The 27,782-nt window shown below is 37.7% G+C and overlaps 1 protein-coding gene across 1 annotated transcript; it reads left to right on the forward strand.

Moving 5' to 3' along the window:
- The first annotated feature begins 31 nt into the window (after window positions 1-31).
- Window positions 32-27,782, forward strand: LOC129744859 (integrin beta-nu). Its single transcript, XM_055737598.1, has 7 exons — window positions 32-193; window positions 270-349; window positions 12,750-12,948; window positions 13,011-14,136; window positions 14,198-14,389; window positions 26,916-27,283; window positions 27,340-27,782. Exons 1-7 carry the CDS (start codon window positions 139-141, stop codon window positions 27,690-27,692), a joined length of 2,373 nt encoding a protein of 790 aa, XP_055593573.1. The 5' UTR covers window positions 32-138; the 3' UTR covers window positions 27,693-27,782.

Raw genomic sequence — 27,782 nt, forward strand, 5'->3', positions numbered from 1 at the left:
TGAGTAAGCCGGCGAACCGCGTCGTCTGGTGACGATTCGCTGATCCAGTTTCGATTTAGATTTGATTTGTAGCAGTCGATGCAGAGACTGACTGAGTCGGAAATGTGAATAATCGCTTTCAATACCATCATTTTCAAAATGTATCTCATAGTGTTACTCGTTTTTTATTTTTCACATCACGCCCAAGTCCAAAGTAGGTGAATCAACTAGGTGTTGTTAAGTTTAATCAGTGTATTTAGAGAAGAACACATTTTTTTGTTTTATTTTAGGCCTGTCGGAATGCTTTTTCCAAAAAACATGCGTTCAATGTTTGGATGCCAACTTTGACTGCGCGTGGTGTACGGATGAGGTAATATTTTTTGATTATCACGGTTTCCAACAATTGATACATATACAATATTCGAAAAAAGTGGAATAAATTTACAAAAAAAAAAAAATGATACGATTTTGTTGCCGGCATTCAAAAGAACTCTTGGAGAAAGTAGATAATCCAACGTTCATTGGTACGGTTTTTGATAACAATCAGTGATCTAACCGAGTCCATGACGTGAAAACCTCAAACACTTCTTATCTTTAATGCGAATGAATCATACTGCATAACGATAAAAGGTGAAAATTTTATTTTTTTTTGTGGGTACAACTGAGCTTCAACAAATTACAAATGTACAAATTTGTTAGTGAAATTTTATTTCAAGTTTTTTTTTTATAAAATCCAAATTCATTTTTAATATAAATTCAAAACAATTCAAATTGAATTTTATCTGGCAAAATACACAGATCTAGTTTAAAACCCGAACAATTTTGTTCAACACTAACTCTTCTGCGTTATTCTAGCTTGTGATATAGCTCAGTCAGTTGCTTCTTGAGCCGATGTTCGTGAGATCGAGCCCCAAGAGTAAACATTGATCACAGTTTCACCGGATAAGTTTTTCTATGGCTGTCCGCCAACTGCATCGTTGATATAAGTCACGAATGACATAAAGATGTTATAACGACTATAATCGAAACAAAAAAAGTTACGAATTCAAAGTAGTTTCTATATCTCATTATTAGGAACATTTCGGACTATGTGGTATATGACCGGTGGATGAATGAAAAGAGGAAGTCCCAGCTTTCAAATGATGCCAAAATAAGCGATCCTTATTTTCGAAAATTACATTTTCTCTCTGACACACCGTGCTACACAGAAAAAAAAATTAAATTTACATGTCATTGAAAATGGTTTCTATTAAAAAATTACAACCTGCAATTCAATAAAAAAAAAATTGATTGGCTTAGGAGTAGGGGAAAGTGTTCCTAAATGCGCTTACGGCCGTTTGACTAAATGGCTGACAAGTAAGCATATCTAATCAATGCATTTTTAAGGGTGAAACACTTTGAATATAAGGCAAGAAAGAATTTTAAGAATTTATTAACTCAAAAATTTTGATACTTTTTGATGTATTATTTTGACTTTTAAAAATTATAGATCAAGAAGCTCAATACAAAAATTTGGTGGTTTTTGTTTCTCTTTCAAATGAGCTTACAAAGTAAAACAAATCTGAGATATAATGAAAGTTTTATAATGTAGAAAGTGGAATAAGAGAGTGTTTTTTGTATGCTCCATCATGTTTGTAAAATGCAACTGTCCCTAAATAACAGGATAAATAGAATAAATATATGATTTTGATCATTGAAACGTAGCTCTTACTAACATCTCAAGAGAAAGTTGAAGATCTCAAAACAGATTTGATTAAGTTTTTCTTAAGCATGAACTACCTTCATTATATGGCAACCTTAACTTTTTTTTTATTCTATAAAATATTAAAAGACATTGATTTTTAGAAAACTTCAGCTTTGTCATGTAAAAGTTATCAGTTTCTTGCATTTATACGGAAATTATACGGAAATCAAAATTTTGAATTTGATCGAAGTTATAACAAATTTAGCCGATAGTCCTCCTTAACTAGTCCTCCACTCCACCACCGTTGTTGTTGTTGTTTTCTTTTTTTTTTTTTGATGAGCTTTGCACAGAAAACTGTCACTTTTGGAGGCAGTCTTCTTTGTATATTTAGCCATTCATCGTGTAAATAGTTATAAAAGACTGAGTGATTTGCAGTTTCCACAGATAGTTAGCCTTGTACTACACAATAAATTGTTCATTTTTTTCTCCTTATTTATTTCCGGGAAATACAGGCAAGACCTTTCGATGAAAAACTTCTGATTGGAAACATGACAAAGAGTTCGTTTTGCTGTTCATTACAAATTTTTGAAAATATCTCCACACAAGCAGTCCAAGCCGCTACGGTGTGATTGTGTTCGCGAGCCGACGTGTTTTTCTTTTTTTGTTACCGCGCGTGTGTTTTTCGGCTCAAGATGGGTCGGGGCGACATGTATTTTTCGGGAATGTGGGACGAGTTTTTCTAGTTGAGAGAATTCAAAGTTTATTCTTATGAGGCGAAGCTGGAATCGTCGAAGAAGGGGAAATAATGAATGTGTGGACGAGTATCATCATGTTGAGCTAGTTGCAATCTAGCTCCAATTTCAATGCTGTTTCTTCTAGTCTGGTCCCTGTTTCAGATGGAATTTCGAAAATATCCGAAGTTAACCCGAAGCTAAGTATACTTTTCATAATCAAGCATACATGCATATTATAATCGACCCTTGGATTAAACTCGTATACCACCGTCACGGTTTTGTAACGCTTAAGCGTAACGATTTAGGTCGGGCGTTAAGCGATTTGAGTGATTGCGTTTTATCCGGCGACATAAATCTTTCGGGCAACGATAATTAATACTACATTGTAATTTATTTTTTTGACTAAATGAAAATATTTTGTCTCAAAACATATTTGATTGACACCATTCACTAACATGCGCCAGTTTAAATAGATTTCAAGTACCAGTACTAGCACTATTTTTCCTATATAACTAAAATGCAGTTGGCAAGATTATAGTGGTTATGTACAAGATGTTGATGTGTGTGGAGTTCAAAATAACATATGTTCGATTATTAATTGATTTCAGATCCTTTGTTTAAATTGATTTCGGTTCGCCAAAAATATGCAAAGGCTTTATTTTTTAACCTTTCCATGCCGTTCGCAAAATATCCGTTTCGGGGAAATTTGAGTTATAGTTTGATTTCGTTCTCCTGGCTGTAAATGTTAACCGATTTTGATGATTTTATATTCATTGTGTAGGTAATTTGTTCTTATTACTCAACATTTTAAAATAAAGTCGATATGTATTACCAAGTTATCAGAAACTGGTTCAGAAAGTAAAAAGTCCGAAAAATCAATTTTATTTTTAAAATGCTCATAACTTTTGACAGCTTTTCTGTATTTAAGTGTTTCATTGATGTTTGAAATCGTCAAGAATCCATCTATCCGACAGTGTATAGATATGTTGAGGTCCAATGAAAGTTTTGACCGCTATATCAGATCTTCCGGTAGAAAAAAATCTAACTTTAAAAAAACGATATCCAATTTTTGCTTTGCTTAGCTGTATTTCATTTCCCAATGAACTGATTTTCAAAACTCAAATTTCAATTTTTTGACGTTAATTTGATCATTATTTTCATAGAACATACTTGGTCTGTCAAAATTCCAAGTTCTTCAGTATATTGGAATGATGATAAAGAGATTTTAAATGTGCGCTTCGGGTCATATTGACCCGAACGGCATGGGAAGGTTAAAAGTTCTATTTAATAGTATTTATTCATTCTAGGAAAATGTAACAAAAAAAACTTGCATACCACACTTGTTACACTTATGATTGTTCGTCTGCAACAGGGTCAAAACTTTATATTCAACAGTGCATTTAACTTTGATTGATTAAAGATTATATTTCTTACGCTCATAATCATTTAATTTTATCTTTTACTGCAAATTTATCATAAAGAATTGTTTTTAGAATTTTGCTTTTGATATTTTTAGTATGTCATAATGTGTATGTATTCCTTTTGGCGCTAAAATCTTTTAGAATGGAAAAATTCTAAGGATTTTGGTGCTGTATTAATAATTTCTCTGCTCTTTCAAATCTTTTCAAAAGCGGGCAATGGCGCTATAACCATGGTCGATGACCTGAGATGAAGGTACAGGGATCCAGAACTAAACAGTGTATAATGATTAAAGAAATTTCTTTAATATTGTATTGTTGAATTTTGGACTCCATGTAGAAAAACCTCATTTCCATCCCCTGAAGGAAGAATCGCAAGGCCCAACACCAAGGAGCATAGAAATATCTTAGCATCTATGCTCCCAACGAATAAATATAAAATTAACATGGGAACGTATGGTACTGTTGTCCACGTTTCTTCCTCCCCTGGTTCCAGTCGTCTCTGCGTCCAATACTGCACAGTGGGCCCGGCCTTGATAAGATGAATAGTAAATGTATTTTTACTATTCACCGGGATGCTGACAAGATCTGGCTGTGTACGTATCATAAGCAAGTAAGCATAAGCATAAGCAATAAGCAAGCATATCTCCACACAAGCAGTCCAAATGTTTTGCCCACGATTTGACCACCGTATTTTGTTTATTTCACCGGTGAGCTGCTTTACCTTTACCTTGTAGAAATGAAGTCAGGCCTATTTATAAGTCAGCTAGACGAACCAGTAAGAAAATTGTGTCTTTTTTATCACTTCATCTATTCATATTTTTGGATTGAGCTAGAAAAAAAACTTCTCACATTACTGTCACTTCATAGAATCAATAATCTTCACTTTGATTCAAATTTTAGCTCACTAAAATTGGCTCCTCTAGGACTTTTTAAACAATTTACCATGTGAAATTTGGTTGAATAGTTGATTTTTAGCTGTTTTTGGGTCTCCTATTGGGACATTTCTAGATTTTTCTCGATCTTGCCCAAAAAAATTAGCGAATGAACTTCAGTATTGGACGCTGTCTAAAAAACCACATTTCCGAACATAAATTTTTAAATCAATAGGTTTAGTTACAATCAAATTAGTAAAACAATTTGGACTGAGGAATTCGATGAATAAATCGGCTGGATGATTCTTCGAACTGATGTAGATGCTCAGCATCTTGAAACATTCGCATCATTGCACTGAGTGGTTCATTGAAGCCATACGATGTTCGGTGGATTTGATGTGACAGCAACGAATTAGTTTGCAGAGTTCTCGACGGGACACTGAGGTTTATCATCCTTAGAAGATTTGGCGATTGAGCTTCTCCATTCATAATCTAAACAACGAAAGAAGCATGTTTAGTCTTTCGGCGACATTCGAGGGTTTTGAGACCCAAAAACTGACACCGATCCGAATATGCTGGAAGATCTTCGGGATGACGCCAAAGCAGGTGTCGCAAGGTGAATCTGACAAACCGCTTCTGTACACGGTCAATGATACGGAGCCCAGACCACAGCAGCATGCTCAGTTATAGATCTGACGAGGGCGCAGTACAGTGATTTCAATCGCAGAGGAACTTTGAATTCGCGTGACACTTTGGTGATGAAGCCGAGCTGCCGATTCGCTTTGTTGATAACTGAAGTGCGACTGTTGAAAGTGAACTGCGCATCGAGGACCACGCCAAGATCATCCACTTCAAAGACTCTTTTCAAAAACTGGCTGCCGATACTATAGTCATAAGGAATCGGTGTTTTATTCCGATGAAAAGTTATCACAGAGCATTTTCATACACTGACTGTTAGTTTGTTCAGTCTACACCATTCACCAAAGTGGTTCAGCAGAGATTGGAGGCGAATGCAATCAGCAGCACATTCCACTGGCAGAAGGTCATCAGCGTTACCAATTTTCGTTCCGTCATCTAGGCTCGTAATCAGATCGTTAAAAAATAGCGCAAATAATAATGTCCCCAAATTACTCCCTTGGGGGACGCCAGATCGATTGGTCAAAGGATATGAAATGTGGTCATGAATGCCAAGCTTGGCAAGCTAAGCGAGCAAAATCTTATGGTCAATCGCGTCAAAAGCGGCTTTGATATCTGTATACACTGCATCGACTTGCTTTTTTATTTTCTTAACTGATTGAGACCAAACGACGCGTATTCTATGAGGTACTCACCGATCTACCAGACATGAAACCATGCTAATAAGGGGCGATGTACTACGATGAAGCGCGTAAAAAGACTTGGCCAACAATTATTTCAAAGAGCAAATGAGCTTTTTTGCTTTTTCGCAGGGCGCTCAATAAAATCATGATTAATTTTAAAAGTGTTCAAATCAAAAGCATCGCCAGGTACATGATTCATGGCTTCACTGCACTCTCTTTCGGATGAAACGGTGTTCAGAAAAACTGACTTGATCTTGCTCTGCAAACAAGTTGCAACATGTATCTGAAGAGTTAGCAACGGCGTCATAGTAAATTACCGAGGTTTGTAGGGAGCTCGATTTCCGTTTTGAGTTCACAAATGTCCAAAAACTTTGGGGGTTGGTGCGTAAACCAGATTGTAAACGCAAGACGTGGCACTTATAAAGTGCTGCATTTAGTTTGCGGTAGGCCGTGCCTGATGCTCTAAACTATAGTTGAAAGTCCTCAGTTCTTTCTTTACGAAGTCTGCGTAAGCATGCATTTTTCTCGCGCCGTAGTTGCCGTAAAGTAGGCGTGCTCCAAGCAGGTGACACAGGTGGTTTAAACAAAGGAACGTGAGAGTTCAACCAGATGCAGATTAAATCACAGAACAATTCTGTCATGGCATCAACCGATGAGGTACCGAAGAGATCGTCCCAGTCAATGCTATTCAAATATTGTGCGAGTTGTGAAAAGTCCATTTTCCTGAAGTTAAGAGTCCTATCCCTACGCTCCGTAGAGTGTGATGTGGCTTCGTTCGTAAACACAAACAACAGTGGGCAAGTCGAAGATAATTGGAGGGTGACCAATAGAAATTAGGGGGTCCAAATTATCGGACATCGATTCAGAAACGCGTGTTCACTGTTTTAAGTAAACTTTATCATTACTCGTTTTCTATTTTTTTTTTATTTGGTGGATTTTAACTTTTAAAAGTCATTCGTCCCTGCTCGTTTTCTATGTACAACTATCGGCTATTTATACTGTTTGGTGTGTATTTGTGTGTGAGGGATAGAATGTGTCGTGTATGCTATTGTACATTAGGGTGTCCCAAAATTGCATAACTTCTGGGAATCTGGGGGCTCACCCTCCAAATGGTAGATTAGGATGTGCCGAACAAACTTTTATATGGGGCCGACTAAAAAAAATCATGTTTAGAGGTTCCGCAAGCGCGATCTTTAAAAAAAGTCCACTTTCAAAAGATTTGATTTTAAATAAATTCTGGGTCCAAAAATTTTCATAAAATTTATATATTTTATATTTTTTTAATTTTGTTTGAGCTAAAAACTACACGTAAAATATACAAAATGAACCAAATTTGTATCAAAAAGTAAAACTAGCAAGCTATTTTCAAAGAAAAAAAATTTTTTGGTCCAAAAATTTTGAATTCAACAGACCAAAATGTGTACCAAGCGTAGAATATTTTTGATACCAATGCCATCAAAAGATGCGGATTTTTGTGCACTTAAACTTTGCTGAACAAAACATGTGGTTTGTATCAACGTGTGAACAGCTCTTGACGATTTAATGCTTAACAAAAATAACAATTTAGGATATTTTCTATTTAATTTATCAAATTTGTCTTAATAAATACCTACTTTAAAATCAAAATACTTGCAAAAAAAGACTTTGATAGTTTAAAGGAGTCATCAGAAGGCCATATGCCGAATTTGAGCAGAATCGGACAACAGGAAGGGGTTGCACTGAATCTAAAGTGTGAAAGGGATTCTGAAACATAGTGTTCTAAAGAAGCATAAAAAACTGGTTTTTCATCATGCATTTTTGTCTTTACCAATCGATTGCTTGGTTATGAAGGTTTTATTAAAATTTCAATTAAGACTAACATTTCACTTGAAGACTGCAACTCGATTGGACTTAAAACAAAAAAGTTATGGCTATTCTAAGATTGTATTTTGGTTACAAATTGTCCTGTAAAACTCAATGAGTAAAAAGTACTCATTGTGTGTTAAACGACAATTTGCCACAAAAATACAGTCTTGGAACAGCCATAACTTTTTTGTTTTAAGTCCAATCGAGTTGCAGTCTTCAAGTGAAATGTTAGTCTTAATTGAAATTTTAATAAAACCTTCATAACCAAGCAATCGATTGGTAAAGACAAAAATGCATGATGAAAAACCAGTTTTTTATGCTTCTTTAGAACACTATTTTTCAGAATCCCTTTCACACTTTAGATTCAGTGCAACCCCTTCCTGTTGTCCGATTCTGCTCAAATTCGGCATATGGCCTTCTGATGACTCCTTTAAACTATCAAAGTCTTTTTTTGCAAGTATTTTGATTTTAAAGTAGGTATTTATTAAGACAAATTTGATAAATTAAATAGAAAATATCCTAAATTGTTATTTTTGTTTAGCATTAAATCGTCAAGAGCTGTTCACACGTTGATACAAACCACATGTTTTGTTCAGCAAAGTTTAAGTGCACAAAAATCCGCATCTTTTGATGGCACTGGTATCAAAAATATTCTACGCTTGGTACACATTTTGGTCTGTTGAATTCAAAATTTTTGGACCAAAAATTTTTTTTTCCTTGAAAATAGCTTGCTAGTTTTACTTTTTGATACAAATTTGGTTCATTTTGTATTTTTTACGTGTAGTTTTTAACTCAAACAAAATTTAAAAAATATAAAATATATAAATTTTATGAAAATTTTTGGACCCAGAATTTATTTAAAATCAAATCTTTTGAAAGTGGACTTTTTTTAAAGATCGCGCTTGCGGAACCTCTAAACATGGTTTTTTTTAGTCGGCCCCATATAAAAGTTTGTTCGGCACATCCTAATCTACCATTTGGAGGGTGAGCCCCCAGATTCCCAGAAGTTATGCAATTTTGGGACACCCTATTGTACATGCAGGCGGTTGTATATTATTGCTTTTGTTGTTTGCTATTGTCTGCTGTCGCTGAAGACTGTCGCCTGCTGTTGTTGTTGTTGTTGTTGTTGGTATCCGGCTATCGTCTGTTGCCGGTAGTTGGTTGCTACAGTGCTACCTGCTGTGTCGCTGATTGGCTGACGCAATTTTCGTGTTGCTGATTGGCTGGCGCAAGTGCCATGCGTTCTGGATGTCGAATGTTCTCGATGAGTGGAATGTTCTGCATGATGCGATGCGATGACGTAAGAAGGGAACGGCGTTAATGTACACCACAGAAACAACATTTAAACATCAGAAATAAATAAATATTGGCTCAATAATTTAAAAGTCCGTTTTTTTATCGTAGTAAATTCTAGTAAATCCACCGATGAACTGAGGGAAGTTACAGCCGAGTAACGGAAGTTTTTTTTTCCGACGTCGAGATTTTCTTATATGGTTTTTTCGTGAAATTACAATGATTTTTATCTGATTTGGCGCTTCTTTTTCGAAATACGTGTTAGGATAGTAGTGACGATTGAGATAAACAAAATGTCTGCAAGAGAGTTTCATCTGACGATTTGACCTATTGGTACGGTGTCGGAGAGATTATCAGATGACTCGAGTTCGATTCCTGGTCGAGGGGAATTTTCTTTTTCATTTACTATTCTATGCTTGAGGATCATAGGGAGCAGACGACGGTTCAGGCACTCTCGGTCGTAAACTGCTGTATTTATTGTGTCAGAGGTCACAGGAGGCTCGGAAAGCATGCCACATACACACATACGGCTTGTCAAACCTTTGTCCTTTTACTCAATTTTTCGGTTAAAATTTAAGTCTCCGTCTCTTAAATACTACACCCGGAAGAGTTTTTTAATCAAACTAGCAAAAGGTTTCGTCATCGATGATAACGCACGCGGATTTTTCACAGCAGTTGATCATATAATTTACGAGCTCTTGGTTTAACGGAAGCAACATGTTTTTTAATCGGCTTCGGCTTCTTCTGCTACTTATATGTCCTTAGATCCAATCTAACCTTGTCACGGTGCGGAGAGAGGATCTAACTCTTTTGCAAACATCCCGAACTGAGGCAGTCTTCCTACTGGCGTAAGCACGCATGATTTTCCGGTCCAAAGTTTTGTCCCGGTTTCTATCCAGACTTTTTTTTATCTACGCAGCTGCTTTCCCTCTTCATACTTCCGAATCGCATTTCGGACCGCTCCGATGCATACTTCTCCCATTTTTGCCAACTGACTCAGCATCATGTTGGGGAAAGTACCCCATTTCCCGAAAATTATGAAAAGTTAGGCTAACGATACACAAAATTTTAAGTTAAACTGTGGACAACAGCACCCAGCAAACCAGCTGTTCAAACGTCATTCGGAATGAACAGGGCTGTATCGAAATCGTGCTGAGAGTTATGTATCTCAGTTATTTTTTCATTTTATTTCAATATATTGGATCAAATACATTCTTAACGAAGAAGAGTGTTTTTAACTTCTGAAAATTTTATCCAAATCGGAAAATTGACGAAAATACAAATGATCTAAAGAGAATCTCTAGGGTATTCTTTAATATTATGCCTAATTATGAAATTAATTTGCGGCTATATCGGTGAGGGTTAAAGAGTTGAAATGAAAGACGGATAGAAGATCAGAAGAAAATTCTGAGGCGGTGAAAAGAGCAAAGAGCATTTGAAATAGAAGCTTGACCACATACTAAATTCTTTGTCCCGCACCAATCAACTGAATTGAAGAAGTAGTACCCAATAGAGAAGGCACTACGTTTTTCGATACAGTTAATTATGGATGGTTCGACCGCCATGTGAATGCACATGTCTCGAACGGACTTCTATTTCAAATGCTCTTCGCTCTTTTCACCACCTTAGAATTTTCTTCTGATCTTCTATCCGTCTTTCATTTCAACTCTTTAACCCTCACCGATATAGCCGCAAATTAATTTCATAAAACAAATTCACGGTGATTTCTCTTCTTAAATTATGCCTAATGTAAATCGTTCCCCAGGTGATTTTTTTTTTAGAACTGCGAGCCATTTTTCATCTTATTTAAGTTAAGAACATTTTCGCTTTGAAAATCTAGATATATTTTAAATTTTAATTTAAATTCAATTAAAAAATTGTTTTTTTTTTATTTTATTATTTTTGTGACTGGAATCATTCTTTTTAATATGAAGAGTTGATTTTCATATGTATGAAGGTGTGTTTTAAACTTTGTGCCTCCGAATGTATAACTCATTATAATTTTAATGGCATGTGCGGCGGAATGAAAACTAGAGAGAATTTTATTTTATAGAATTTGAAAGAAAGGTGGATAGACAGGCATTAGTGCGCCAATAGGAGAAAGCTTGATAGGTGTTGAAATTTTAGGCTAGAGGGCATGTTGATGAAAAGCTCCCATGAGTAGCAACTATTCGCTTCCCCAGTAGCAACTATTCGCTGCGAATCTGAAATAATGGCAACGTCGATAGAACTGTTTCTCGCATAAGGAAAGCTCAGTAGGCCCATGGGTTGCTACGTTTTTGCTCGTTTGAAGTGTGCGTAAAAACACGCTCTCAAACCATTGGGCTCGCTATACATGGGAATTCTCTTTCTGGGTTTCTCATGTATAGTCAGACGGTGGCAACGCTATTCAAACCGTATGGAGCACATCTCTCAGATTTCCTCTCTGATTTCTCCTTTTTTGACAGATTTAAGCTTTTTTCTTCAGATTTAAGCTTTCGTCTCCTATCTTCTCAAGGTAAAAAAAGCTTAAATCTGAGGAAAAAAAGCTTAAAAACGAGATTCACGACCACTTATTTGAAAGATGTTCGTCACACGATACATAGACAAAACGTGTAACGTTGCCTCCCTCTGTGTATAGTAAGCTAATGCAGAGCAAAGGCGGGAGCAATTCATGGGAGCTTTTCATCAACATGCCCTCTAGCCTAAAATTTCAACACCTATCAAGCTTTCTCCTATTGGCGCACTAATGCCTGTCTATCCACCTTTCTTTCAAATTCTATAAAATAAAATTCTCTCTAGTTTTCATTCCGCCGCACATGCCATTAAAATTATAATCATACAAATTACGGCGATTAAAATCATATTACAATGTATAACTCAATGAATCTAGTACATACAACAAAACACAAATTGAAGTCTTATCATAGCAATCGAACGGTACTGCTTCGATTGCTTTGACAAATTGAACACCATGGCAACTTATACTCTTGCGCGCAGAAAAAATGAATTAGACTTTGTAAAAAATGAAATTTTCTGTGCATTTTTCACGTGTCATTAGAACACAAGGACTAACTATGCAGTAAAGATACTAACCTACTGTCGATGGAAATGTGGTGCAATGTTACAACAGTTCATCAGTGGTAAATCCCCAATCGAAGCATTTTTGAATTTTTTAATATATAAATATTATATGGTTTATATGACTTAGTTAATAAAGGCATTTTTAATTTGTGCTGCGCTTGTTAAAAAGTTGTGTACATTTGATCCTTTACTTGACCCATAGTCACCTGCATTTAGCACATTTGGAAAGCACTTGAAAAATTGAAATAACTTACGATATTTTCAGCCGATTTTTTTTTTTGAATAACATTTTACCTTGTTTAGAGAATCGTATGAGTTAGCATTGTATTCTTTAAGCTATCTAGGAAATTTTGGTATCCTAGATTTAATGGGTAGTAATAAATTGATTCAAAATATCATTTATCAATGGTCAACCTCTTATTTATTAAAATTAAGTCGGATGATCTTTTCAACACTTCTTTAGAAAAACCACTCCTAAAAAAATGTTCTAATTATAACCTACAAGAGAACACCATCTTATCTTGAATTTTCTCCCACAGAACTACGGAATGTTTAAGTCCCGCTGCCTGACGGTGGAGCAACTGAAGGCTTCGAACTGTTCCGCGTCGAAAATTGAAACCAACGCGAACTTCAGCAACCTCCGCATTGTCGAAGACAAACCGCTACGAGATTTCGATACCGACAAACTCGAGGCCATCCAGATCGGTCCCCAGAGGGTGCAGATAAAGCTTGGCAAACGTAACTTTTGGGTGAAGTGTTTTTGGGAATTTTTTATTCATAACTATTCTGTTTTCTTGCAGTCGAAGCACATAAGTTCAACTTCACATATAGACCGGCCAGGAACTACCCCCTGGATTTGTACTATCTGATGGACCTGACCTGGTCGATGAGAGACGATCGTGATACGCTGATCAACATGGGAGACAAGTTGGCCAAAGCTTTGGCTAATCTGACGGAAAACTATCGGCTAGGGTTCGGGAGCTTCATTGACAAACCCATTATGCCGTTCATTCAAACTGAACCCCATAGGGTGGAGAATCCCTGTAGTACGGAACACGATGTCTGCGGACCTACCTACGGGTTCCGACATCGTTTGGAAATAACACAGAATATTGATAAATTCATCGAGAGGCTGAAGACGAGTAGCGTGTCCGCCAATCTGGACAATTTGGAAGGTGGTCTGGATGCGTTGATGCAGGTTCTGGTATGCAAAGAACGTATCGGATGGGGTGAAAACACGAGGAAAATTGTGATCTTGGCAACCAACGGGTTCATGCATATGGCTGGCGATGGACTGTTGGCCGGAATCACCGAGCGGAATGATAAAACATGCCATCTTTCTGAAACTGGTGAATACACCGGAACGCTACTCTACGATTATCCGTCGCTGGAGGAGATTTATAGAGTTCTGATGAAGTCTAAAATAGCAGTTATTTTCGCCGTCACGGAAGAACTTCAAGATTATTATAAATCGTTGCAGGGGTTGATAGAGGATTTTGCCAGCGTAGGATTGCTTCAGGATGATTCGTCCAATATATTGCAGTTAGTTGACACAGGGTACAAGAACTTCGTACGTCGGGTAGAGTTTATCCATGATGCTCCAAGTTTTTTGGACATAACAATGCGCACGACATGCGGAGGAATCTACCAAAGCATGCAGCACACTGACGAGTGTGATAATATTGAAATTGGCAAAGAATATATTTTTGAAGTGGAAATACGTTTAAAAGACTATCCACCCGAACAAATGTCGAATCTAACCGTTAGGATTGAGGAGGTTCTGCTTAGTAATGAAGCTGTTGAGCTTGAAATCGACATTCGATCTACCTGCCAATGCGAACGGGAAGAGGATTCATCCAAGGACAGTGAGTATTGCAGAGGCAACGGAGATTATCAATGTGGGATGTGCAACTGCAACGCTGGATGGTATGTTTCTGTTTTAAATCTTTGATCTGGAATCGCAAACACCAGCTTTGGCTTTTGACAGGATTGGTAAAACGTGTGAGTGTGATTTGAAAAACTTCGATAGCAACGACGATCTGCTCAACCAGTGTAGGGGAGAGACGGAGTACGACGAGCCGGGACCGATCTGCTCCGATCGGGGCGAATGCCAATGTGGACTGTGTCTATGCAATCCTGGATTCACTGGAGAGCACTGCGAGTGCACTGAATGTATACCGTAAGTCAAAATTTTTGTGGCTACAGGTTGAAATGGGACTTAAACAAAGCATTTAATTTCAATTTCAAAGCATGGAGGATTTACGAAAGTATACTCAACGTGTTGAACGAGAAAATCGTCTCTAGAAGCCTTCGATAGGCAAACTAAGGTTTGATTTAATCTTCTAAGCAAAAAAACTTTTGCACACTTTCTCTTTCATAATCGTGAGTCGAGAGAACGAATTCTTTCCTAACACCTGTAATTTTCTCGCATCCATCTCGGTGGCAAATGTTTGTAGCGAATAGAGTGTCTGAGATCCAGCACATTACAAGGAATGGTTTCTGGAATCATGTGGCTGGAATTGTTAACCCGGCAGACCTGATTTCACGAGGAGTTTCTCCTGCCCGTCTTAGCTACGAAAGGTTATGGTTTGAGGGACCTCAGTGGCTATCCCAGGCTCAGCAATATTGGCCTCGTCAAACTGCTGAAGGCCAAGAAGAGTTCGACCCATCAATCATCGAAGAACGTCCAACAACTACAAGGCTGATGTCGAAGAATGAACCCTTTCACGAAATTTTTGGTCTGAATCTGGTCTGGTCGTCGTTTACGAGTTTGATCCGTATTGTCGCAGTTATGCTCCGCTTCAGACACAAGGCTCAAAAGGTCAATATTTAGTTTGTGTCGACGAGTTGGTCCGTTGACACCACAAGAAACGCAGTCTGCTATTGAAGTTTTGGTTCGCCTTTCACAGAATGAGTCGTTTGAGTCAGAATTTAAAGATTTGAAGAAGAATGATTAAGTTGATAGAAGTTCGAGAATTGCTAAGCTCAACCCATTTGTCGAAGATGGCACAATTCGCGTCGGGGGCCGGTTGTCGAACGCTCCATTGCCGGAATCTCGAAAACATCCGTGGGTTGTCGACCATCGTCATCCTTTGGCATTGCTTATTATGCGTGAATATCACTTGCGTCAATTCCACGCTGGGCAGCAGTTACTTATCGCCTCCGTAAGACGAAGTTTTTGGCCTACGAACATCAATTCGTTAGCAAGAAAGGTGATTCACGAGTGTGTTCCGTGTTTCAGAAGTAGACCCAAGATCGCTGAACAGATTATGTCAGATTTACCGTCAGTCAGAGTAACGCCATCATCAGCATTTTTAAAAGTGGGAGTTGACTATTGTGGTCCGTTTAACGTTAGCTACCCTAATCGTCGAGCAACACCGGTGAAATGCTATGTAGCTATCTTCGTTTGCTTGGCAGTGAAAGCGGTTCATTTGGAGCTCGTTATGGATATAACGACTGAAGCCTTTATTGCTTCACTGCGCAGATTCATCGGGCGCCGATCGAAACCAGAACTGATTATGTGCGACAATGCGACGACGTTTGTTGGGGCAAACAATACGCTGAAGGAGATTGGTCGGTTAATGAGCTCAAAGGATTTCCAAAACATCATGATCAGATCAACAGCAGACGAAGGTGTCGAATTCCGCTTCATTCCACCCAGATCACCCAATTTCGGAGGTTTGTGGGAAGCCCAGGTGAAAACCTTCAAAACTCACTTCCGAAAAACGATAGGCTTGCGTACTCTAAGTTTTGATGAAATGGTTACCGCACTAGTACAGATCGAAGCTGTTTTAAATTCGAGGCCTCTCACCCCCCAAAGCAGCGATCCGAATGATTTCGAGGTTCTCACCCCAGGGCATTTCTTGGTCCAACGCCCGCTAACCGCATTACCCGAGCGAGATGTAGGAGCAATCCCCGTAGGCAGGCTCACCATGTAGCAGAGGGCACAGCAGGTGTCCCAGAGGTTTTGGAAAACTTGGAGAACCCAATATCTGTCGAACCTACATAACCGAACTCGCTGGATGGTCAAGCGAAAGAATGTTGCTTCAGGAATGATGGTTCTTCTGAAGGAAGACAACGTTCCCCCCTTAAAATGGCCATTAGGGAGAATAGTAGAACTCTTCTATGGTAGAGATGGAAACGTGCGAGTAGTCAGCACGAAGGATGGAGTGTTTAATCGTGGCATTTCAAAGGTTTGTTTGTTGCCTATTCGAGAGAATGAGGCAGAAAAGTCAGTTGAAATTTCACAGTAAGAGTCAGAAATGGCCAACAAGGGCCTAAATGGTTTTGTGTCAGATAATAAGTCAGAAAATTCAACAAATGTCAGATAAATTGGTTTTAATAGGGGTGAAGTGATTTGTTGGTGTTGGCTTATAACCTTATAGATCAGAAAAGAGTGTTTACAGTCCACTTTAGTGCATTATAAAACATTTATGCTGACAAAATATGGCTGCTGTGTGATGGACGACGAAATGTATATAAAAGCAGATTTATGCAAATTCCGGGTTGGAAGTTTTTCACCGACAAGAGCAAGTTCGATGTGGACGACAAATTTAAGAAGAAGAAAATGTCGAAGTTCACCTCCAAATATCTCGTGTGGCAGGCCATCTGCTCTTGCGGACTGAGAAGTGAACCTTTCGTGACAAAGGACACAGTAAACGGCGAGATCTACAGACCTGAGTGCCTCGAGAAGCGCCTTTTGCCGTTCTTGCAGCAGCACGACAAAGCTCCGCGATGGCCAAAATTTGGCATTATGCCACTATTCTAAAAGTGTCCTGAAGTGGTATGAGGCCAATTCTGTCCACTTTGTTCCAAAAAGGACATGAACCCGACAAACTGTCCGGAGCTGCGCCCAGTGGAGCAGTACTGGGCAATAATTATGAAGCGGGAACTTTGGAAGAGTAAGAATACAGTAAAAAACTAGAAGGGAATGTTAAGAAAATGGGGGGAAATCTGAGAAACTTGTACCGGATAACATATATGTAGGGGAGAGTGGGGTATCGTGGGCCATGGGGAAACATGGGCCACTTTTAATATCTCAGATGTGTGTTGAGATAAGAATCCCAAACCAACTGTCATCGTCGTCGCTTTGCGTTAGCATTTATTTCTATATGTTGTTGACTTCAATACGCATCATTTGCTTCTTTTATTAATCAAGCTAAAAAAAAGTTGGAAAAATTTACTTACATAATTAAAAACACACCCGCAAATTGCATCGATGGGGAACCTAAAGTTCATATCAAAAATATGCTCATACGCTTCTGATCTTAGTTTTTTCATGATCTTTCATGTGGAAAAGGATTTTTCGATGAAACATCAATAAGTCACTCAAACGCAACCAATTTGCAAATCATAGCTTGTGGGAAATCGTGGGCCACACATCTTAAACCACCTATATTTTTATGTTTTTATACACATTCAGAACTTAAAATACGTTTTTCCTGTCTGTAAAGTTTTCTTATGCCAAATGAAGAGTTATGAAAAATATTTAGTCCATCCTATATAAGAAATTTTGCAAAAACGTTCGCGAGTCAGGTTTTGGAATCTATGCGATCATACACAGCTCTCTTTTTGTTTCATCATCTGAAATTGCTTTGAAATAACGAAATGAATTAGGAAATCACAGTTTTGCGTCAACTCATAAACCTTGCATGTTATTTGGTCAATTTGGATTTGGTGGCCCACAATTCCCCACCATTTTTCAAAATCCAAAAAATTTTACTTTTTTTCAAACAGTCAGAATTTGGAGAAAATAACTTATTAAAAATTTAAAAAAAATACCTCATGATACCTTGAGAATGTAGAAAACCATACCATTTTTTATTTTCATTTTATCTTTTATAATAAAGAAGTTATGGAACAACGAAAAAAAGTGGCCCATAATTCCCCACTCTCCCATACTCATTCATGAACTTGAAAACTGCAAAAGTGAAACGGGATTTACTAATACACAAAAAGTGCATTAAGGTGCTTTCACCACATCGAGTTTTAGTTTCAGTTAGAAAAATATTTGGGCGTGGTCTTGTAGTAGCTTGTTCGATTCTCACCACGAAGGTCGGGGTTTGATTCCTAAGCCAGGCGAGTTTTTTTTTTCAAAAAGTAATTTGGTAATTGAGTGACTATACTGATGCAAGTTTCCTGATTGGTTCTGCAATTCGATAACATCGTATCTCGTAGGACAAACTGCTTTCGTACGACTGGACTCTCTTTATACGACACCTTTCAAAATTACCTCGGGAGTGCCTCAGGGAGGTCACCTGGGACCTCTGATATTCCTCCTCTTCATCAACGATTTAAATACTACTCTTGAGTCAGAAAAACTGCTGTACGACGACGAACTCAATATTTTTTTTCCGAAAAATTTCTTCGTTAATCGACTGCTGCGCTCTCCAAAAGGACATTAACAGTCTGCTTGATTGGTGCCATCAAAGCGGCATGACTCCGAATATTACCTAACGTACTACCATCACGACCAACTCGACAACGAAATCCCATCACTTTCGAGAACAAAATGTCACCGAATAACTCGAATTGCACATTGGTCGTCGAAGACTATCACTTTAGACAACAAGCTCAGCTTCTCCCAGCATATTTCCACGACAGTAGCCAAAAGATTCCCGGTTCGTGGCTTAATACGACGGAACACGCAGTTTTTTAGTGACTTCTACTGTCTGAAATCACTGTATTGTGCCTTTGTACGTAGCATTCTCGATTTTTTTGTGCGAATTTATGGTGCCCAAATTTCAGGCGGTGCAATTGAAAAAAAGAGAGTGAGTACAACGATGCATCGTCAGATTAGGATTGTTCGATCTTCGGGAAAAGATCGATCTCCAAGATCGATCCAGATGAACGGTTCTGGGATCGATCCATCTAAAAAATCGGAGCTTGAAGATCGATCTCCGATTAATCGATCTTTTCCATTTGTAACAAGAGGGAACTGCTTTTTATCAAAAACACGCAAAAAAGACACAAAATTTATAACCTGCCTACATATGGAAAGAATAAAAATCAAGCACTCTTATGAATGGTGAACTGGAGTTCTTGTTTTAAAACAACACTTATTAAAATCCAAATATTTGGATATTTGATATTTTTAAGTAATGTACTGACAAGAAATATTTAGAGCTTAAATGAAATCATTTCAAGATGTTTATGTTTATGAGAGATATCGAACAAAATATGCGGAAAAAAAATCAAAAATCAAATTTATTTATTTTATGGAAAAAGTAATTTTTAGAAAATCACTGTTATTTTTTAAGATTATCGAATTCTAGCAATTTTTTTAATCTTAATCAATCACAAACATCTTCCTGAGCCCAATTCAAAAAGGTTTGGAAATAAATTGCAAAATTGTATTGAAATGAATTTATAATTTCTCAAATTATTTTTCAACTGATCATGAATGCTTATTGAAAAAAAAAACGGCTTGACAAGGAATCGAACTCGAGTTTTTTTTATTATCTTTTCGACACCTGGCCAATAAGTAAATCGTCAGATGTAAACTAGTCAAGCTTTAGCTCTATAATTCAGTTAACTTCATCAAACTAAATTATCTGCTAGATTCCACGGCAGTAAACGTTCATCGTGCCTCGATTATGGTGCTCATACTGCCCCTACAGTGACTGAATTTCAGATTTCAGCACAAATTCTTAATAAGCATTTTTAAACGTTTATATCTTCTTTTTTCAAGTTTCATCCAGTTGGGAAACTGATTTTTTTAGTGTCTGAACACGAAACAATGATGTAACTCATATATTATAAGCTTCCCCCTTGGCCATTTTGCCCTTTTTTCCCTAAATAAGAAAAAAAGATCGAAAGATCGAATCGAAAATAAACCGATCTAATCGATTTTTTTCCTGGCCGAAGAATCGATCCAAAAAATCGAAAATCGGAGTTGAAAAGATCGATCTTCCAAGGATCGATCCAAGATCGACCAATCCTACGTCAGATACGCTCTACGCCAGCTATCTTGGAACGACGCCCTTGAACTTTCGCCTTACTAACAACGTTGCTTGCTACCTAATCTACCGACGCTGGCATCAAGGCGCGTATTTTTACAACGATTCTTCATTTTCAACATCTTGCAGATTAACGTGGATTATCCAAAACTCCTATCACTTCTACGGTTTAATGCTCCTCTAAGAACTACCCAACCCCAGGAATTGCTGAGACTCTCTCATCGCCGAACTTAATACGCTCAAAACAACCCTTTTATATCTAGGTTGTGTTGGATTTAATGAAGTTGCTAGTGAATTTGATATTAATTTTTCGAAATCTGTTTTCAAATCTAGAATAGAATAGTTTAATTTCTGCAATTAATCGGAAGCATCTGAAAAGATTGTTGAATAAATAAATTAATAAATAAAACTTGTTTGCTTCCACAAAACTGCAAAATTCAAAATTAACACTTCATTTGAACATCACTTTCTCGCGAAAACTACAAGTCCACCAAAGCAGCTTATGTTTCGCGTCGTTCAGATGTCACTCGTGCACATTTGGCACACATTTTCATGTTTTTCTGGTATTTTTCATCTCCGGTTTCTTCAAGAGATAGTAATACCGAAAACGAAAATCGGTAATATCGGGCAATTTTTCCAATACCGAGTACCGGTTTTACGTTCTTCGAAAACCGTTATTTTCGTTATTGGAAAATATCCATACCCAGCAAACATTTTTGTAGCTATATTGTTATGCTGTTTTACGTTCCATAAACATTATAGAATGATCGTATGAAAATTGAAAAAACAGCATTTACCTACCAAAGTAGAGGCAATATACATACTAAAATTTATTTATTTTTTATGAAGCGGCAAAAACTATATCAAATGGGCATTATCCGACTCCTTATTCATACCTATCGGAAGAATGCAAGAGAGCGCAAGATTTTGCTCTCGCAGCCTTCAATCAAATCGTTGCCAGCGACAATATTTTCCAGTTCTGTCGTTGGTCAATATTACTCAATTTCCATCCATTTTCAGCCATCTGTATGCACTGCTGGTTGCAGAAAGAACATGACTATGATTTTGTCACCAGAAGCTTGCGCGGGAACTAAATCATCTCAAAATTTACAAACATGACGAACTTTCTATCATATCCAATTTAAACTAACTGCATTTGACATTATATACGATCTTTCCACTATGCAGTTGGAATCGCGATTCGCAACATCATAGTAAACGACTTAAGTTGTCATTTCTTATACGATTTCAAGTTTGCTGCACAGAAAAAAATAATGACAATTACGTGTCATTGAAAATGGTTACCTATAAAATAGAACTGCCTGTAATCGAAAAAGCATGTGAATTTAAGTTAATTTGTTTAAAATTAAAGAAAAATCATTCAAATTTACAGCAAATGTCCTGTAACAAAATGGAGCATCATATTTGCCATAGTTTTACAGGTCAAATGCCATAATATTAGTGAGCAGATTTTTTACAAGCTGGTTTTAAATTTCAGGACAATGATAATCAAAATCACAAAAGCTATTATGCTAGTTATTGTTCGACTGTTAACATTTTCACTATTCAGGAGATCAAACAAGTCAGTTAAGCGAAAGTGACAATAACTCCGAAAATAGCGGTGCGATCAGTTGGCAGAACCAAGGAGGCAAGAAGAGGGACTTTTTTCACTTGAAGTTCAGTACAGATTTTAAACTTTTAATTTTTTTTTCTAGCTCGAAATAAACCGGATAGGTATATGGCAAAATGGTTTCCGGTTGGCTTTTTCAAGAGCCGTTCCTGTGTGGTTGCTATTGATTTCGACGCTTGGAATTGTTTGCATCGATAAATATTGCTTATTGAAAATAGATTGTTTTTATTTAGAAACGAAAAATCGCCATTAAATAAGGTTTCTAAAATATAAACAAAACAAATTCCAATAGGAACGTTGTTTCCAAATTAAAAGCCTGTAATTTTAGAGCAGCCTGTAAAAAAAACACGATCACGTAAAAATTAATGTCACGTGATTTTTTTTCGACCCGTGAAATTGCCTTAAAAGTCCTGCTTCTTTTTGTTACAGGACATTTGCCGTAATTTTACAGCAATTATTTTTTTCTTTGTGGGTAACTAGGGGAGATAAGGGCATAACGAGATCCCGGGGCATAGTAAAGAGTGTTCGGATCAAATAGTGGTCAAACCAAACTGCGTATAAATCAATTATTTGCTTATTCAACAAATCAAAGTAACTTTCTTTTTGAAAGTATTGAAAATTTATTGAAGCATTTTATTCCTTTGGAATCGACTAACGGGAATTGCCTATCGTCGTGAACTGAAATTTTGGTAAAATTAGATGAAAACTACTGTTAAGCCATTTTTCCAGTCCAAATCGCACACTTTCTAGACTAACGTAGAACTTTTAGAATTTGTTATACTGGACTTCCCTATCCCATACACCAGAAATATGTTTTAGTGTAGTTTTTGAGTTTTTTTTAATAATATTTAACTATTTAAGTTTACCATTCCTGGAAAATGATTTTTTTTAGCTTTGAAACTATTTCAAATTATAGATTTTGCTAACCCCAGGCGTTTTCAAATGAATTTGATTTTAATGAGAATTTACTACTTTCAAATCATGATCTTAATTCAAAAACACATTTTTTGACGTAGAATTACGTCTTACGGCAACACTATAGGGGGCAAATTGAAATTTGCGAACAGATCTCGCGTCACGAAAACTTTCCATTTCACGGACATCCTATCTAAAGGATTATGACGTCATCACCAACGCCTGCTTTGATGGGTTTTGTTTTTCTCTACGTACGAAAAGTATAAAACAAAGGGCTCTTTAGTCGACTTGGTTTCATTCTTTGTTTGCCGTCGAACTGAGCAGACGTTTGCTGCGCTTTGATCTGAGTGTGGACCCCACTAGTGGTAATCCGACTCAGATATTGATTTGCAGTAGTTCAGTGGCAACCGTGGACCAGTGAGCAGCAGCGTTGCCACATTTAAATCTGTATTTTCGAGCCAAAAAATCTTTTTAATCTGCATAAAATCTCAAAAATCTGTATTGAAATCTGTATCAAGAATTTTCATTTCGGATACTTACGCTGAACAACGATGACCTTTTTATAATGCGTAATGCACTCACTTGGACTACGCTGCTCATTACTGCAGGCTACTATTTGTGCGACATTTAAAACCAGTGTTTAACCTGACATTTTGTTTACTTTGTCCGATTCATTGTAACGGGCAAAATACATGTCCGCTACGTGTGAAAAATAAGGTCACGCAAAGTTTTAAGTCGATATATTCCGTTAAATATAACGATCAGTGTCCTTCTGGGGTTTAAAAATCAGTTGGGATTTGAACATTGTGTCGAAAGTCTTTATCCTTTAAAAGTTACATCCTATGATGCAGTGACCAATGTTGGTATACGATTCTTAAACACAGTTTTTAAAACTTTCTTCGAACCTTTGCTTGTTGTATTGCATTGAAACGGTTCCTAACTCTTATCTGGAAGTTTTTCCTTATTTGCTACTGATGGATGATTGAGTCATCAAAGTAGATGATTATTGATTGACTCGAAGTATAATCAAAATATCTTGGAAAATCTCTGAATTTCGAAAATCTGTATGAAATCTGTATAAATTTCCAATTATCTGTAATCTGTATATACAGATTCTGTGTTTGAAAATTTAAAAAAAATCTGTATACTTACAGAAAAATCTGTATATGTGGTAACGCTGGTGAGCAGCGTTGACGGTGAGCAGCGATGACGGGCAGCAGCGATGACGGGCAGCAGCGTTGACAGCCAGCGGCGGAGGCGTCCAATGGATCCTACAGGTCATCGCAAGTGGCGTTGTTTGTCAAATTCTGTCACATAGTCGAATAATGTTGCATGGTCGGATTATATCACATGGTTCGATTATAATGCATGGTCGGATTATGTCATATGGTCCGATTATGTTGCATGGCCGATTATGTCACACGGTCCGAATATGTTGCATGATCGGATTATGTTGCATGGTCGGATTATGTCACATGGTCCGATTATGTCACATGGTCCGATTATGTCACATGGTCGATTATGTTGCATGACCCGATTATGTCACTATTCCGATTATGTTGCATGACCCGATTATGTTGCATGGTCAAGTTATGTCACATGATCCGATTATGTCACATGGTCCGATTATGTTGCATGGATGGATTGTCACATGGTCGATTATGTTGCATGACCCGGTTATGACACATGGTCCGATTATGTTGCATGACCCGATTATGTTGCATGGTCGAATTATGTTGCATGGTCCAATTATGTTGCATGAATCGATTATGTCACATAGTCTGATTATGTTGCATAATCGAAATTATGTCACATGGTAGATTTATGTCACATGGTCGATTATGTTGCATGGGCGATTTATGTCACATGGTCCGATTATGTTGCATGGGCGATTTATGTCACATGGTCCGATTATGTTGCATGATCGGATTATGTCACATGGTCGATTATGTTGCATGTTCGGATTATGTCACATAGTCCGATTATGTTGCATGGCCGGATTATGTCACATGATCTAATTATGTTGCATGGCCGGATTAGTTCACATGGTCCGGTTATGTTGCATGATCCGATTATGTCACATGGTCCGATTATGTTGCATGGTCGATTATGTTGCATGGTTGGATTATGTCACATGGTCGGATTATGTCGCATGGTCCGATTATGTTGCATGATCGGATTATGTCACATGGTCGATTATGTTGCACGGCTGGATTATGTCACATAGTCCGATTATGTAGTATGACCGGATTATGTCACATGGTCCGATTATGTTGCATGATCGGATTATGTCACATGGTTCGATTATGTTGCATGATCGGATTATGCCGCATGGTCGGATTATGTCACATAGTCCGATTATGTTGCATGGCCGGTCACATAGTTTGATTATGTTGCATGGCCGGATTATGTCACATGGTCCGGTTATGTTGCATGATCCGATTATGTTGCATGGTCGATTTACACATGATCGAATTATGTCGCATGGTCTGATTATGTTGAATGATCCGATTATGTCACATGGTCGATTTATGTCACATGGTCGATTATGTAACATAGTCCGATTATGTTGCATGGTCGGATTGTCACATGGTCTGATTATGTTGCATGATCGGATTATGTCACATGGTCGGTTATGTCACATGGTCGGATTATGTTGCATGGACGGATTAGTTCACTTGGTCCGATTATCCATGGTGCATGACCGGATTATTTATTTTATTATTAATGTCTTTGATAGTAATCACACAAACATATCTTAAACTAAACATGTATTAATTTCTAGAACTACGTATACTATTCTTAAATATATCTTTGGAAATGTTAAAGTTAAAAACGTTTGACACTTCATTGAAAACACGACAACAGTTATACAGAGGATGATTTTGTGCGAAGACGGTGCGGCTGTATGGTATCCACAGAAAGTTCTGTTGACGAAGTCGTCTAGCTGGCGCGTGAATGTTAATGTTTTGCAGCAATTGGGGACAGTCTATATTATTCGTTAACAAGTCAAAAACGAACATTCTTTGAATGTACGTTCGCCTCCAGCGAAGGGTTTCAAGAGATATCAGATTGCATCTTTCTGCATATGGTGGCAGTCGAACGGCATCATTCCATGGCAATCGACGGAGTGCAAATCGTAGGAACCTCTTTTGTACCCTTTCCAGTCGTTCGATTTGTACTGCCTGATGAGGGGTCCAAACTGCCACGGCATATTCTAAAACGCTACGCACCAGAGCACAGAAAATCGCTTTCAGACAATAAATATCTTCAAAGTCTGCAGTGTTCCTACGGATGAAACCCAAAATAGCAAAACCTTTTGCAGTAGTAGCAGCTATGTGTTCCGAGAAGGTTAGTTTGCGATCGAATATAACGCCAAGATCTTTGATCGAATCCACTCGTTCCATTTCCACTGTATCCATTGCATAGTTAAAACGTAACGGTTCTCTCGTTTTACAGAAGGTAATGCATCTGCATTTACTAGTATTAGCTACCATTCCATGACACCTGCACCAATTAAGAAGAGTCGAGATGTCTGCTTGAAGTGCTGCACAGTCCATAAGTGATTCGATATTTCTGAATATTTTAAGGAATATTATGTCACATGGTCGATTGTGTTGCATGGTTGGATTGTCACATGGTCGATTACGTTGCATGATCGGATTGTGTCACATGGTCGGATTATGTCACATGGTCGAGATTATATTGCATATTAAGATTGTGTTGCATGGTCCGATTATGTCACATGGACTACTTGCTCAGATTATTTCTGGTGATCAGTTTATGTCACATGGTTAAATTCTGTTATATGTTTGAAATTTGTCAGTCATATATTGCAATTTTTTCACTGTCATATGTTGGTCATTTCGGAAAAAACACCATAAGTTCTGCTATTGAAGAAAAGAATTGCGTAATTCTACGTTTAGCGGTCGTAGCTTAATTACTACCTCTTCCACTTTTTTTAAATACATTGGGATTACCTTTAATTTTTGCCTCAAACTTAAAATTGTCAATTTTTGCTTCCCCACTGAGCTCTATGAACTCATCATAACTAGTAGACGCAAAATGAAAAATAGGAATATTATTCCACAAAATCCAGACAATAATAAAACCAACTTATTTTTATGTTGTTATAGTCTTTCTAAAATGAAACAGCCAAAAATTTTTTAACCAATTCAAGAAACTCTGCTATCGTTTTCCAGATTATTCGGCCTGATCTGTAGCGGTCACGGGGACTGTGATTGTGGAGCGTGCCGCTGTCACGAGGGTTGGGACGGCGACGACTGTGAGTGCACAACCGATCAAACCGGATGTCGAGCCCCGCACAAAAAGGAGGAAATCTGTTCCGGCCGGGGAGACTGTGAGTGTGGCGAGTGTCGCTGCAATGGGTCCTATTTTGGACCTTACTGCGAGGTGGAACCTGGAGCAGAATCGGAACTTTGTTCCTATTACGAGGACTGCGCCCGGTATTCCGTTTACCAGCAGTTGGGCAAGGAGTTTGCGGTTATGGGCGAAGATTGTAAACGGAAGTTGGGTCTCTACAGTGCAGAGTTTTTCGACATGATAGATGGTAGGTGAAATGGCAAGAAAGAAACCATAATCCGGAACTGTTCAATTTATTTTCAGAAACTCTCAACTGCACTGTTCGAATCACAAACGACGATCTAACATGTGACTTCAAATACACTTACGGCTTCTTGGATGACAAGCAAACGATCTTGAAGATACTCAAACAAAGTTGCACCCAGATAAACGTTGCAGCGTCGTTTGCTTGGATAGCGGCAGCCACTGTGGTAGTGGGACTAACTGGAGTTCTATTATATAGAGGGTGCATTGGTTACAAAGATAATCTAGCATACAAAAAGTTTGAAGAGGAACAGAATAAGCAAACTTCTTATCACATGGAGAGCCCACTGTACAAGTCACCGATTTCTAAATTTTCCGTTCCCAAAGAAATGGCCGAAAGCGAATTCAAGTGATCGAGTGGAAGAGATAGAGAGAGCTAGGGCGAAAACGCCTGACAGTAGGCAATCGCTATAAGTATGGCTTACAGTCGTTCTTCTGATTGA

This window comes from Uranotaenia lowii, chromosome 2, assembly GCF_029784155.1.
Source record: "Uranotaenia lowii strain MFRU-FL chromosome 2, ASM2978415v1, whole genome shotgun sequence".
In the NCBI taxonomy this organism is placed as follows: Eukaryota; Metazoa; Arthropoda; class Insecta; order Diptera; family Culicidae; genus Uranotaenia; species Uranotaenia lowii.